Source organism: Zootoca vivipara, chromosome 10 (genome assembly GCF_963506605.1).
Source record: "Zootoca vivipara chromosome 10, rZooViv1.1, whole genome shotgun sequence".
In the NCBI taxonomy this organism is placed as follows: domain Eukaryota; kingdom Metazoa; phylum Chordata; class Lepidosauria; order Squamata; family Lacertidae; genus Zootoca; species Zootoca vivipara.
In genome coordinates, this window is record NC_083285.1 from 51,904,763 (window position 1) to 51,917,889 (window position 13,127).

Genomic DNA, 13,127 nt, shown 5'->3' on the forward strand with positions numbered 1-13,127 from the left:
CAAATGTTATGGTAAGGCCAGTTTGTGAGAGAAGGTGGCCCCCCAAACATTTTTTTACATTGTTAAAGCAAGACCTCTGCCCCCTTCCCAAATTATGTATTGAATGGTTGGGTTTCAGCTATGCTGTATGGAGCTGAAAACTATTTTCTACAGCCTACAGCCTATTTGCTCAAAACGTTTTCCTTCAGCAAACATCCCCCTGAGTTCCTCCCCCAAATTCTTTGCAGGAAGCTAATGTGAAACACATGCAAACATTGCGAGAGCAAATTAGTTTAAACTTTAAAAGTCTGGGATAATATTTACAGAATGTTTGGTTAAACTGGCAAACAGTGTCCACATTTAATATATATTGAGTGAATTTGCAGGCTTCCTACTGGCTTTATCTTTTTGATGTTGATGATGACAGGCCCTTCCAAGTTACATAACAGCATCCTTCTGCTCTGGCGCATTCCAGGACTATGGGGCTCTGCATGCCTGGAAATTGCCCCATTTTCTTTAATATTAGGAAGCATCCCGAATGCTGAATGGGAGTGCATGTTTCAGTGGGGCTGCATGCTTGGGCTATCATCTGCCATTGAAGGTGATGGGGCAGCAGTTCCTGTTTGCATGGAGCTTTCTGTGCTCTGTCGAAGGCTGTATTGTCCTTTTGTGCATAGCGACTCACTTCTATGACAGCTAGAGAGCTTAAATTTGGTAGTGGCAGTGTTGACCCAAGGCACTTTGGTACCTGAGGTGTGAACCACAAAATAGTGCCTCCCCCTGGCCAGGAAGAGTGAATATCCACATCGGGAACAAAGGAGAGGGGAATCAAATCAACCTTACCCAATGGTTGAACTGGGAATCAAAGGTGGGTGCGGAGCCCAGGAAGCCCCAGAGGGCAGCCCCACCATTTCCTCCCTAGGGGTGAAAGGGCAGCAGTGTCTCCTGTTTGCGGAGATTCCACTGTGGAGGCAGCATGGGGGTCGCGGTGCCCAGGAGGTGGTAGATCTGCCCTCCAGGGAGTGCATTGCAGCTACTGTTGGCACCACAGCAGCAGAAGCAGGCGATGTGTTCCTCAGTGGCTGGAACTGCCACCTGGATCCTGTCACCAGAGGTAGCTGACATCCTATAAGAGACTAGAAAAGTCTGTACTTTGTCCACCTCTCTTTCAAAACTTGCAGCAGGAAGTCTTAACAGTGGCTACTTCTTTGGCTCAGAGCAAGCCAAAGCACAGAAGGGCAGGGTGGCTGAGCCATGGGAATTCTGTTCTCCCTTTAAAACACTTGGGGCTGCTGAGTTGTGCGGCTGGCCAGCAGGGTTTGCAGCGGCAGGAGCACAGTTTGCTTAGCCATAGTTTATTTGCACAGCCAATGCAAATCCCACACTGGTGTGTCTCTTACCACAAAACCCACAAAGAGTGGGCAGCCTAAGTGCATTTTTAAATGGGGGAAAGGGTTGGTTCAGCTCACAAGCATGTTTCTGCAATGTTGTTGTTGTTTAGTTATGTCCGACTCTTCGTGACCCCATGGACCAGAGCATGCCAGGCACTCCTGTCTTCTAATGTTTCTGCAATTGGTGATGTTAAATCCTGCCACCACCACCCCCTTTAAGTTTTGCTCCACCCACTTGTATGGAACAATGGGGCTGCAAATAGCAGAGACAAGGATCCTATTGTCCATCTCAGACCCTGATGTTTCAAGGATCTGAGGTGTGTGTGTGTGTGTGTGTGTGTGTGTGTGTGTGTGTGTTCTTCCCCTTTAGGGATTTCCATCTTAAGAGATGGAGCCCCTAGAACTCTGCTACTCCAGGGCAGCCATCTCTGCTGTTTACTGACGGACACAATGTCTGGAGCTACTATATATTTGAGCAAGGGACACCATATACGCAAAAATTGATCTCTCCACATGCTTTAGATTGGGCATGGGGGGACCTATACAGCAGCTGGGAGCCTTTATTCACATTATGGGGAAAATATTGCACTACCCCTGAATTTTCCCTCCCAACTTCAGCAAAATCTTGAATTTCATGTATTTATTTACTGCATTTCTTTCCCACCTTTCCTCCAAGGAGTTTAAGGTGGCATGGATAGTTCCCCTCTTCCCCATTTTATCATCACAACAGCCCTGTGAGGTAGGTTAAGCTGAGAGTGGGTGACTGGCCCAAGATCAGCCAATGAGCTTCATAGCTGAGTGGAGATTTGAGCCTGTTGTCTCCCAGGTCTAATCAGACGCTACAACCACTACACCAAACTGCCTTTCTAGTCTTCCAGTGGCTAAAGGTTTGGTAAACTAGGACCTCTCTTGTCTCTGCAACTGCACTGAGTCAGCATCTGTTGTTGCCAAAAGCTATGTTTACAAGTATATAAATAAGAACGATGGGAAATTCTTTCAGAGGCAGAAGGTAAGGTGCAACTTGGGATAAAAGTTTAAGTGCCGCCGATGTGCAGTGTCAATATTGTTTGTCTCCAGATAGGGAAGAAATAGGAGGTATAGATGTGAACAAAGAGATATCATGTTTGTTTGTGGCTCTTATCTTTTGTCCATTTGTCTTCTGAGTCATGCTTGTTAAATTCGGTGGCAAAGTTTTACTGAAGTTAATCTGGGAGAGAGTCAATTTTGCTTTAGAAGAATGAGCCGCGTTTCAGTCCGCCTCATGCATCATTAACAGAATTGCCAGCTAAACTCCAGTTCCAGAATCTCTAATAGATGGAGGGGAGGGGGAGGGGGAAATACCCATCCAACTGAAGATAAATGAAAGAGAGGGAAATTGACTTGATAGTGACAACGCTGCAGTGCCGGCAGATTGGAGAACCTGGCCTGATATGTAATCTGAATGTCACTTTGAAGAGAAAAGTGCTACGGTATATAATCAGCATCCAGTTTCCCATCATGCACTTTATGATCCAAAGACAAAGTTGAAATGGGTTTCTCTGTAACACAGTCAATGAGGGACATCAGCTTCCTCCGTGTGAGGATATCTATTTTTTTCCTTTCGGTTTGCTTTTTTTTGGGGGGGGGGATATTCTGTGTGATGAAATGCCGTTTCAAAACTGAGCTATTAAAAAACTGTTCACCAAAGAACTCCAGAGAACTCAGGCCAGAGAACCAGGGGTTCAGAAAGGATCTCCCACTGGCTCTTCCAGACTTGCTTAGTTTCAGGGACTGTGATGCTGCTGCCTTCAGACCATTCTGTGGACCCAATTGTGGACTCACATCCTCTTACTTGGGCTATTGATCTAACAACAATAACAACAACACAATTCACCCTAAGGTCCCAGGGCACGTTACAACAAAACACAGCGTTACTATTAAGGCACAACAGTACACAATATTAAAAACAGTTTTAAACACCCCAAATCACCGAAATAAGGTGAGTCCTAAAAATACGCACCTCAAAAGCCAGGGTGAAGAGGTGCTGTGTGAAGTCCCAAAGGCCATCATAATGTATTTTCATGTGGACATTTTTATGCACATCAGTGGCTCCATTGGCAGTCCCTGACCCCTCTTTCAGATGCCATCCGGGCCATGTGTTTTTGAGCCTGTGTCGTCTTTGACTCATCTTCATGGAAACAGTTCTTGGTTGGCCCAAAGCATGGAGCTGATTGCCTCAGAAATTCAAAATAGGGATGAGGGGGAAGGGAAGGGAACAACTGAAGCGGGGTGAACAAGTGAGAGAGGTCGGGGGAGTTTGTGGCAATGATGTGCTTGTCTCTCTCCAAAGATGGTTGCATACATCCTCTTAGGATGAAGAACTGTAGCCCCTCTTTTCTACAAAGGATGCTTCAAACTCCAAGGTCTTGTAGTGCTGCCGGGCTCAAACCCCAGGAACCTTATGAAGCCCAGCCAAGGTACCAAACCATTGGTAATGCTTTGCCTCCAATATTGGAGGCAGCCTACCTCTGAAAAGCAGTTCCTGGGAATCACAAGTGGGGGAGAACACTGTTGCCCTCAGGCTCTGCTTGGGGGCTTCCCATGGGGATCTATGTGGCCACTGTGAGAATAGAAAGTTGGAATAGATGATCCAGCAGGACTCACCTTATGGTCTTATGTTCTCAACCCTGCCATTGACAGCTACTTGCCTTGTTGCCTCAGAGTTCACATAACCCGACGCCATTTTCCTCCACTGCGCTTGCTGATACCTCCCATTGGCTTTTCCACTGATGGTTGTGTTGCCTTGCAGCTTAGCACACATCTCCATTTTGCCTCAACATGATGCCTTCCTTTTGTTTCTGTTTAAATGTTGTTGTATGTCTCTCTCTCTCTCTCTCTCCCTGGGCTATTTCCCTGTCTGTCCATGCCGTTGTGCTGATCCTCTCCCGGCTGCTCATTTCCTGCTGCCTATAGCATTCCTAAAGTGCCCTCTGCTGACCTGAGGAGAGTTTCAGCTCCCCCTGATTCCTTCGCCATGTGAGTACTCCTCTTTTCTCTCCCTTCTTTGAAATGCCCTCCGCTTCTCCTTCCCACCCTGCATGGTTTGTTATGTGCTCATCCTTCCATCACCCTGAAGCACTTTCACCCATGGGCGTACCCAGGATCAAAGCTAGGGGGGCACACCAGCCACGCCCCCCAGCCACCTGATTGGCTAGCTGGCAATGACGTGGCCAGGAGGCATGGTCAACGTCCACGCCCCCCAGAGGAAAGGGGGCCGTTTGCAAGGCAGCACACGGAGCCACCCGCGCTTGCACTCCTGCCTCGCCCGCTCCTTTAATGGCAGCGGTGACTAAAGCGAGGCAGCAGCAGCAAAGCTGCTTCCGTTGAAGGAAACCTGGACCTGCACCTGGGCTAACTTCAGCCCACACTCTTTCAAGTCACAGCGAGCACAGCACAGAAAGTGCTGCCCCACAATGCTCCACGGCACTTCATTTGCAAGTAGGCTGAGGTGGAGCACAGCAGACAGCATCCCTTCCTGTCCTCTCCAGCTGCCCTGCTTCTAGGGGGGGCAGCTGCCCCCCTGCCCCATGCTGGGTATGCCCATGCTTTCACCCAAACCTAGCATGTCTGATGAGGCAGTTCCTAGTGTGCCTAAAAGAGGAGTTTTAATTGGGCAGTGGTCATGTGGTGGTAAGGTCGCTGAAAATACTTGCCCTCCAAGCAGAGCTACAGTACTGCCTGACATTCCTGTAGGATAATGCCTCTCCTCTGCCTCCATCCTTGATATGCTCTAGACTTTGGACCTTCTGCGTTGTTTTCTCTTTTAATCTCAAAACTCTACAAACAAAAACCCTTGTAAATGAAACTTAAATGAGAAGGAAAGTGTTTATCAGTACATGTAGTAATCGAGGTGTCTTAAACTGGCTATGTTACTACGCTCCCTTTGCATCTGTTTTGTTATGCTTCATAATTTGTATTTTCAAAAAAAAAGCTTAATAATGGGGGGAAATATGGTGGGTCAGTAGCATAGCTCAGAGAGCATCCAGCAGGCCAGGGACAGAACTGAGGAGAAACTTGGGGATTATGGGTAGAGCCTGGCAGAATTGCAACTTGACTACCTTTTCATATCTCTACACACAATTTGGCTGGTGGGGCAGTTAAATTCTTGGTGGTTGTTCCCTGATTATCTTTTCCTTTTTTGGCTTTTTCAACAAAGGTCTTGAGCAGGCATCCTCAAACTGCGGCCCTCCAGATGTTTTGGCCTACAACTGCCATGATCCCTAGCTAACAGGACCAGTGGTCAGGGATGATGGGAACTGTAGTCCAAAACATCTGGAGGGCCGAAGTTTGGGGATGCCTGTTCTTGAGGAACAACCAGCCCTAGTTTCCTGACTTCTAGAGGGAGAGCTGTAAGCCAGGGTCATACTTACATGTAACTAGACATCACTCCCTCTCTAGGTCCTCAAGACATGCTTGCAGTGAGGACCATAGCTGTCAAGTTCTCCTTTTTTTAAAGGGAAATTCCCTTATGCTGTATAGGCTTCCTCATGAGAAAAGGGAAAACTTGACAGCTATGGTGAGGACAAAGAGCACTTCGTCACACAGTACATGATTAAACTATGGAATTCGCTCCCAAAATATGTAACCTTAGTCATCTAGGTGACACACAAAACAAATGGAATAGTGCAATGAAATATCAAATAATGTACAACACCACCACCGCAAAACAAAATAATATATTTTTTTGAACATATACCCCACTCCCCCCCCCCCAAGGAGCTCTCCCAGATCCCCATCCAGTGTTTCCCAAACTTGGGTCTCCAGCCGTTTTTTGACTGCAGTTCCCATCATCCCTGACCACTGGTGCTGCTAGCTAAGGATGATGGGAGTTGTAGCCCCAAAACAGCTGGAGACCCAAGTTTGGGAAACACTGTCCTAGTCCAACAATCTAACCACTGCTCCACACTGGCCATCAGAATGCTGCCCACATAGCTATCGACACAGAGATGGGAAGTAGGTGCATGATTACGATGTGCGCTCCCCCTGCAACGTGCTTACCAGCATCATGTTGCTTCCTAGCTTTGCAACGATTTCAGATCCACTTGACCCCTCTGCTCAGCTTCTCTAACATTTTCAGCATCTCAGTTAATTTTTGTATGTCAGGTCAAGGCTTGAAGAAAGTGGCAATTTTTACAAAGGGACCTAAGCTAATTTGTTAGTCAAAGCTCTTCTGTATCTCCAGATCTGAAAAGAATAGATTAATCAGGCAGCTGCACAATGACTGACAATTAGCATGTCTGATAAATTAAAGCACAAACCCAAGGGGAACTACAGAAATTGGATTTGGGATGCTAGTTGCTTTGAGATTCAAATGTTCTCCTTCAGCTTGGCAATGCGTGTTGTTTCTGAAATCCTGTTGGAATGATGTGGCGGAATTGGTTTTTGAGGAATATGAGTGGCTGCTGGCTGCAAATAACCTTCAAATATTTTGGTCCATTTATCTTATGGAAATGGTCTTGAATCTTGGATTGTGAAGCCTACAAATTGGTAGCCAGTGTTCTACATCATTAAATGGTGTGACCTTCTCTGAAATTGTATTGAAGATTTTGAGTTGGCATTCAAACCACATTCATTTTATATGGTCATTTGCCTACAGAGAGAAAGCTCAATCTGCTGGTTTTTGTAAATATTTGGCTAACATCTAAATTATCTTATTCATCATTGCTGCCCACACAAACAGCACCTTGTTGCATTCATCAACATTTCTGTACTTTCTCAGAGTGTTAATAAAACAGTAATCAAAGACATATTTTCATTTATTGACATTCTGGGCAGGAAATAGGAATGGGCTGTTTCTGACCATAGTGGGAGCTGGAGATTTTAATGCCATTTACATCTCAAAAGACAGACCCAAGAAAGGCTATTACCGCTAGTGTCTGAAGTAGCCAATATTAATTACTCATATGAACGCAGAAAAACCCGCACTTGGCTGCCTTCTCTGTCTAGCTGAAATCACTATGATCTGCAACTGTATATCAGCCCATCTGAAATCTCATTTTTGTTATCTGTGGAACTCTCAAAATGTTAATTCATTCATACCTGATTCTATGGAGAATTCTGCAGTAAGGGAACCTATGGAGACTGGGAATAATCGCCAGACAACCAGAACATATGTACACATTGGCTAATGCATTGAAGGTGAATTGATTGTACTTAGCAAGTTGAAACCAGAACAAAATGTTGCAGTGTGGAGGGTTCCAGGCAGGCAGCCCTTTTTGAATACAGTGGTACCTCTGTTTACAAACTTAATTCATTCCGGAGGTCCGTTCTTAACCAGAAACTGTTCTTAACCTGAGGTACCACTTTAGCTAATTTCTGTTCTCATCCTGAGGTAAAGTTCTTAATCCAAGGTACTACTGCCAGGTTAGCGGAGTCTGTAACCTGAAGTGTTTGTAACCTGAGGTGTTTGTAATCTGAGGTACCACTGTATTTCCATTCCCCATTCCCCATTCCCATAGCTGCCAAGTCTCCCGTATTCTCCGGGAAATCCCCGTTTTTTCAGCTGTTCTTAGCTGAAAAAATGGATTTGTTTGTTTCCCCCCGGTTTATTCTGGCGCGGTGGCCATTTTGGAACTGGGCGGAGCATGCTCAGAAGCGACTTTTGATGCTGCTCTGCCCAGTTCCAAAATGGCTGCAGTGCGACTTCTGGCGTGGTGGCCATTTTGGAACTGGGCAAAACAGCATCAAAAGTCACTTCTGAGCATGCTCCGCCCAGTTCCAAAATGGCGGCAGCGCTACTTCCGGTCTGCTACTTCCGCCCGGTCCCTTATTTCTCGGACAGCAACTTGGCAGGTATGCCCATTCCCCAACCTTCAACATTCAGCTACCATTCCATAGTTACTGAACATATTCAGTCCATGATGCGCTATTTTGGTGTCAAGGCACACTAAAAAAAGAGGACATATTTGCACAGTGCATAGTTAAACTATGGAATTTACTCCCCCAAGAGACAATGATTGCCACTAACTGGGATGATTTAAAATGAGGATTAGACAGATTTTAGACTTTTTCCTCCAAGGAGCTCAAAATAGTGTATATGGTTCTCCGCCTCATTTAATGCCCACAACAACCTTGTGGGGAGGTAGGTTAGGTAAAGAGGCCCTAAGTCACCCAACGACCTTCATGGCTGAATGGGGATTTGAACTCTGGTCTCCCAGGTCCTAGTCCGACACTCTAACCACTGCACCAAGTAAATCCTGCTCCAAGTAAATCTCCTGGAGACATATTGAAGGGAAAGAACTGTTGCTGACACACCATTAGTCTGTGATGTGTTGTCTCTGACTCTGTGGCATTAGGCACACCTGCATGGATTTGTCGGAAGGCATTGCATGCTCATCTGCTGTGACTTAATGTGTCACCCAAACGAACATGTGCTCAGGTTTTTGCATTCCTTGCCAGTCACTCAGTGCCAACAGAGTTGATTTTGGGTTCAGCAAAAGCCTGCGGATGGTGCTGCTGATGGTTAATGCTATCTGTGATTAGTTTTTATATGCTGGAGCTTTGCGCTGAAATGTCACAAACCGTAGCTGTTGTATTTCATGGCATTTTGGGTATCCCTGTTAGGGTGGCAGTTTACTGGCTGCTGGAAAGGGGAGGATCACCCCAATAGATGACAGATATTTTCATAAAATCGGCTATTTTATATGAATAGAATGCAAATACGTGACTAAATGTGTAATTTAATTAGAGGGAATCTGTGGAGAAACTTTGGCCAAGTATTCTGTATGTCTGCACTGTGTCTCAAGAGACAACGGAAGAGTGTGCCTTTGGGGGTCAAACCGTTGGAGAGTTACAGTGCCTGCTGTGGCTGGAAAGACTGATATGGGTGAGACATGTTTAGTTGCAGCTGGGGCAGATGAATGCATCCGGTTGTGCTGCTGCAGAGGCACCAGGGCATTTCTTCTCTGTGAACTCCGTCCGGCGGTCATTTCTCCTCTGTTCATTGCTGTGGATACACAACCTGTCTGTCTGTTTGTAGGCACTGTGATGCACATGGTGGGGTTGATGTTTCCAGCCTCCATGTCACATTTGCAGATATCTTCGTGACACAGAGTTGGTCTGCCAACAGGTCTGGTGCCTGTAGCCAGCTCCTTGGGGATCCTGCCACCTTCCATTTTGTGGACATGACCAAGCCAGCATAGATATCGCTGAGACAGGAGTGCAAACATATTGGGAATGTGGGCTTGGGAGAGCACATCTTTGTTTGAGAGACTGTCCTGCCATGTGATGCCCAAAATCATTTTGATGCAACACACGAGGAAGGTGTTGCAGAGTTGCTCCTGGCAGTTGTAAGTTGCACACGACTCACTTCCATAGGACAGTGTGCTCAACACACAAGCTTGGTAGACCTTCATCTTGGTATTGGTTGTTAGCATCATATTCTCCCATACCCTTTTGGAGACGTGAGGCATTGTCTTTAAGATGCCTCAAAACTCTTTTCTCTCTCCTCTGATGGCATCTATTTATGTTTTGAATGAGTAAAGCATCGTCAAAGAGAGCCTCATTTTTAATGTATCACTTCTAAGCTCTGACAACGAAATCTCGGTAGCAAGGTTAATTATTTTTCTTTTGTGGCCGCTGTTTTCCTTCTCCCTATTGTTCTAAAGGCAAGGGGATTTAATTAGTTTTGCATGTTTATTTCTTCTCCAGAAGATAGGTAATTCATTAATCTGTCACTGCAAACATGGCCCAGGGGAGCTCTGCATTTACTGAAGTTTAATTTCGGGGGATTTTTGTTTTTTAAATGGAGGCAGATTTCTCACTGAATCATACCAGCTAAGTTAGAATTTCAATGGGATGTGATGTAGGCTGTTTTCTTCCCTTTTTAAAAAATCTGTCGGAAATCTGTGACTGAATTCCTCCCTTGTCTGACTTTTCGCAGACACTTGAAGGATCAGATATGGTTCACAAGACTTGTAAATAATTGGAAGGAGAATAAGGGTGTGTTTTTAATTAAAAGTTTTCATCCGGCTGAATCAAACTGGTGCTGTGGCAGAAATGTTGTTTAGATGTCAGATGAGTGCTCTGGGTTCAACCGCTAGCCTGGATTCTCTCATTTTTTCTTTTCTTTTTGCATGTCAGTGGAGGCAGAAAGACATATCCCAAATGCTGCTACAGCAGCAGTATTTCCACAGGGTCTGGATAATTAACCAGGTAGTGCTAGAGTCACGCAGCTTCAACACAAGTGTGTGTCATATTGTCAGAGCGGTGTGTCTGGGTACATTTCCCCATGTGGGCATGAGAGGAAGCTGGCCCCTGAAGGGAGATGGACTTCAGGCTGTTGGCCTGCTGTAGATTTCATATGCTTTAGCACATTGGGAGAAGGGACTTCAGGTCCGTTGTGGGCTTCCTCTTCATCTCCTGGATCTATGGCTGCCCTGCCCTTTTGTGTTCTGCACTGCTGCTAGATCCCATGAAGCAAGGCTGAGCAGGAGTTTCAGGACCACGGATAGCTCCAAATGCTCTGATAAAGTTTGAGAGCAACCTGAGCCTTTTTCAGCCTCTGCCACCAGTCTACCTCTCCCGTGCTCTACCCCATTATGGGTAACTTCAGATTCTTAAAGGGTCAGTCCTCTGACTGGAAGATGGGCACTCCTCTGTTCTATAGACTCATATGTACATGGTGTACTTCCTGCACCAGTGGATTGGTGATGAAGCAATTGGTTCTTCGGGTTCAATGGAAGGCACCCATGAGGGTCCAGGTTCCAGCCTTACAGGCCCTGGAGGTATGAGAGGTTGTTCTGTTGACCCTTGGCTGTGAAGCTCAGCGATCTCATTTTCTCCAGCAATAGGTTCAGAGCCTAGAACCTCATCTGGCTCCTTAGCTGGAAACCCTGACTCTGAGTCTTGTTTGCAGGGTGAGGACATTGGGACTCTGCGACCCTCCAAATGTTGTTGGATTACACCTTTCACCATCCCATGCTGTCTGAGGCTGATAGGAATTGGTAATCCAGCATCATCTCAAGGGCTACAAAGTCCTCATTGTTGTTCTATATCTTCTTTGGCCAGATAGCTTTAGATGTGGACTCTAGGTTTAATCTCAAGCATCAGCATATCCCCTGCCCCAAAACATGGAGTGCGTGAAACATGAGCTGGCCAATGGTCTTGCTTTGTATAAGGGAGCATCCTACATTCCATTGTGGCTTCTAGTCCATGGGTGGAGAAGTGTTTTCAGCCCAAGGTCCATATTTCCTTATGGACCTTATATATCCATATATATTTGGAAATCCCTAAGGGCCAGATACAGATGCCTAGAGGGCTGCATTTAGCTTCCGGATGTGAGGTATCTGCTACTGCTCTATTCTTTTTTCTCTCCTTTGGGGCTTCGCTCAGAGTCTTTTATATGATCCTAAACATGATGTCTGAAAAAGAAAGCTACTACTCTGTTTCAAGGCCCATTTCAATTATGGACTTAAATGCATTGGATTCTGATTCTCGGTGTGTATGCTTCCTCCAAATGAGCTCCACCGCAGACCTTGTCAGCAAGAATCTGCCAAAAGGGCCACAAATCAGGACCTTTTCTGTTGCAGCCCCAAAATTTTGGACTTCCCATTTTCAGGGGATTTCTGTGGCTCCATTCCTCCCCCCCCCGGAAGATAAGAACTTGGCTGTGTCTTTGCTACAATCTGTTTATTTGCTACAATCTGTTTCATTTTGTCAGTGCATAGGTTTTTTTTGGGGGGGGGGTGTTCTTATTTGCAAATTGCCTTGGGAATTGTTAATATGCAAAGTGGGATCACAGTGATTGAAACGGATACATAAATGAAAAATATCCATGGCATGGAGGAAAACGTGCTTGGGAAGAATTTTTAGAGTTCGCAGCTTTGCTTGTGTACAAACCCATTTGTGCAAGTGTTCATTTGGCTCATTGGTTACTGATGCTGACGGCCAGAATACATACTTCTAGGCTTCATGCTGGGCAGAAAGTTACTGTGAATTTATCATTCCACCACTTTGGAAACCCAATTCTGTGGCAGGGTCTTTGGCATACAAGTGAGAATTCCAACAGCGTTCAGTGTCATTAGCACTGCCTAATACAAATGACTTATTTTTTGCTAACATGTTCCTTAGGAGGCAATGAAACAGAACCTCCTATATGAATGCATAGCTATTGCATTTCCCAGGGGCTTTTTAGTCTCAGAAATGCCTACGTTGATTTGTAATTTATGACTGAGAAATTACTGCAAAGTCTACAGTGAACTGCATAACTGCAACATCTCGTAAACCTAGTTTCTGGATTTGCTTGTCCAGTACTGGTGGACACATAAAAAGACATGAGAAGAACTGGTTGACGCCAAAGACCCACCATCATCCAGTATCCTGCTCCTGCAGATTCCCATTAGAAGCCCACAAACAGGACCTGAGTGTAACAACACTCTTCCCCACTCAGTTTGATTCACAGCAACTTTCCAAAGGATGTGGATAAGGCTGAAAGGGATTGCAGAAAATCTTCACTCAGCTTGAGCGCTGTATAAAATAATGCGGCCTAGGACCCTCGTACCTACAGGACCGCTTCTCCTGGTATGCCCCGCGGAGGACCTTAAGGTCCACAAATAACAACATGTTGGAGATCCTGAGCCATAAGGTGGTTAGACTGGTCTCAATTAGGGCCAGGGCCTTCTCAGTACTGGCCCCGACTTGGTGGAACGCTCTTTCACAGGAGACTAGGGCCCTGCGGGATTTGACATCTTTCTGCAGGGCCTGCAAGACGGAGCTGTT

At 45.8% G+C, this 13,127-nt stretch overlaps 1 protein-coding gene across 1 annotated transcript in view; it reads left to right on the plus strand.

Annotated features, from left to right (window-relative positions):
• The window catches only part of DGKI (diacylglycerol kinase iota), a 246,116-nt gene that overhangs the window by 155,295 nt on the left and 77,694 nt on the right, over positions 1–13,127 (plus strand). Inside the window, exon 21 of the mRNA XM_060279941.1 lies at positions 4,323–4,385. Within this exon, the coding sequence (XP_060135924.1) occupies positions 4,323–4,385 (63 nt within the window). The remainder of the gene's footprint in view (positions 1–4,322; positions 4,386–13,127) is intronic.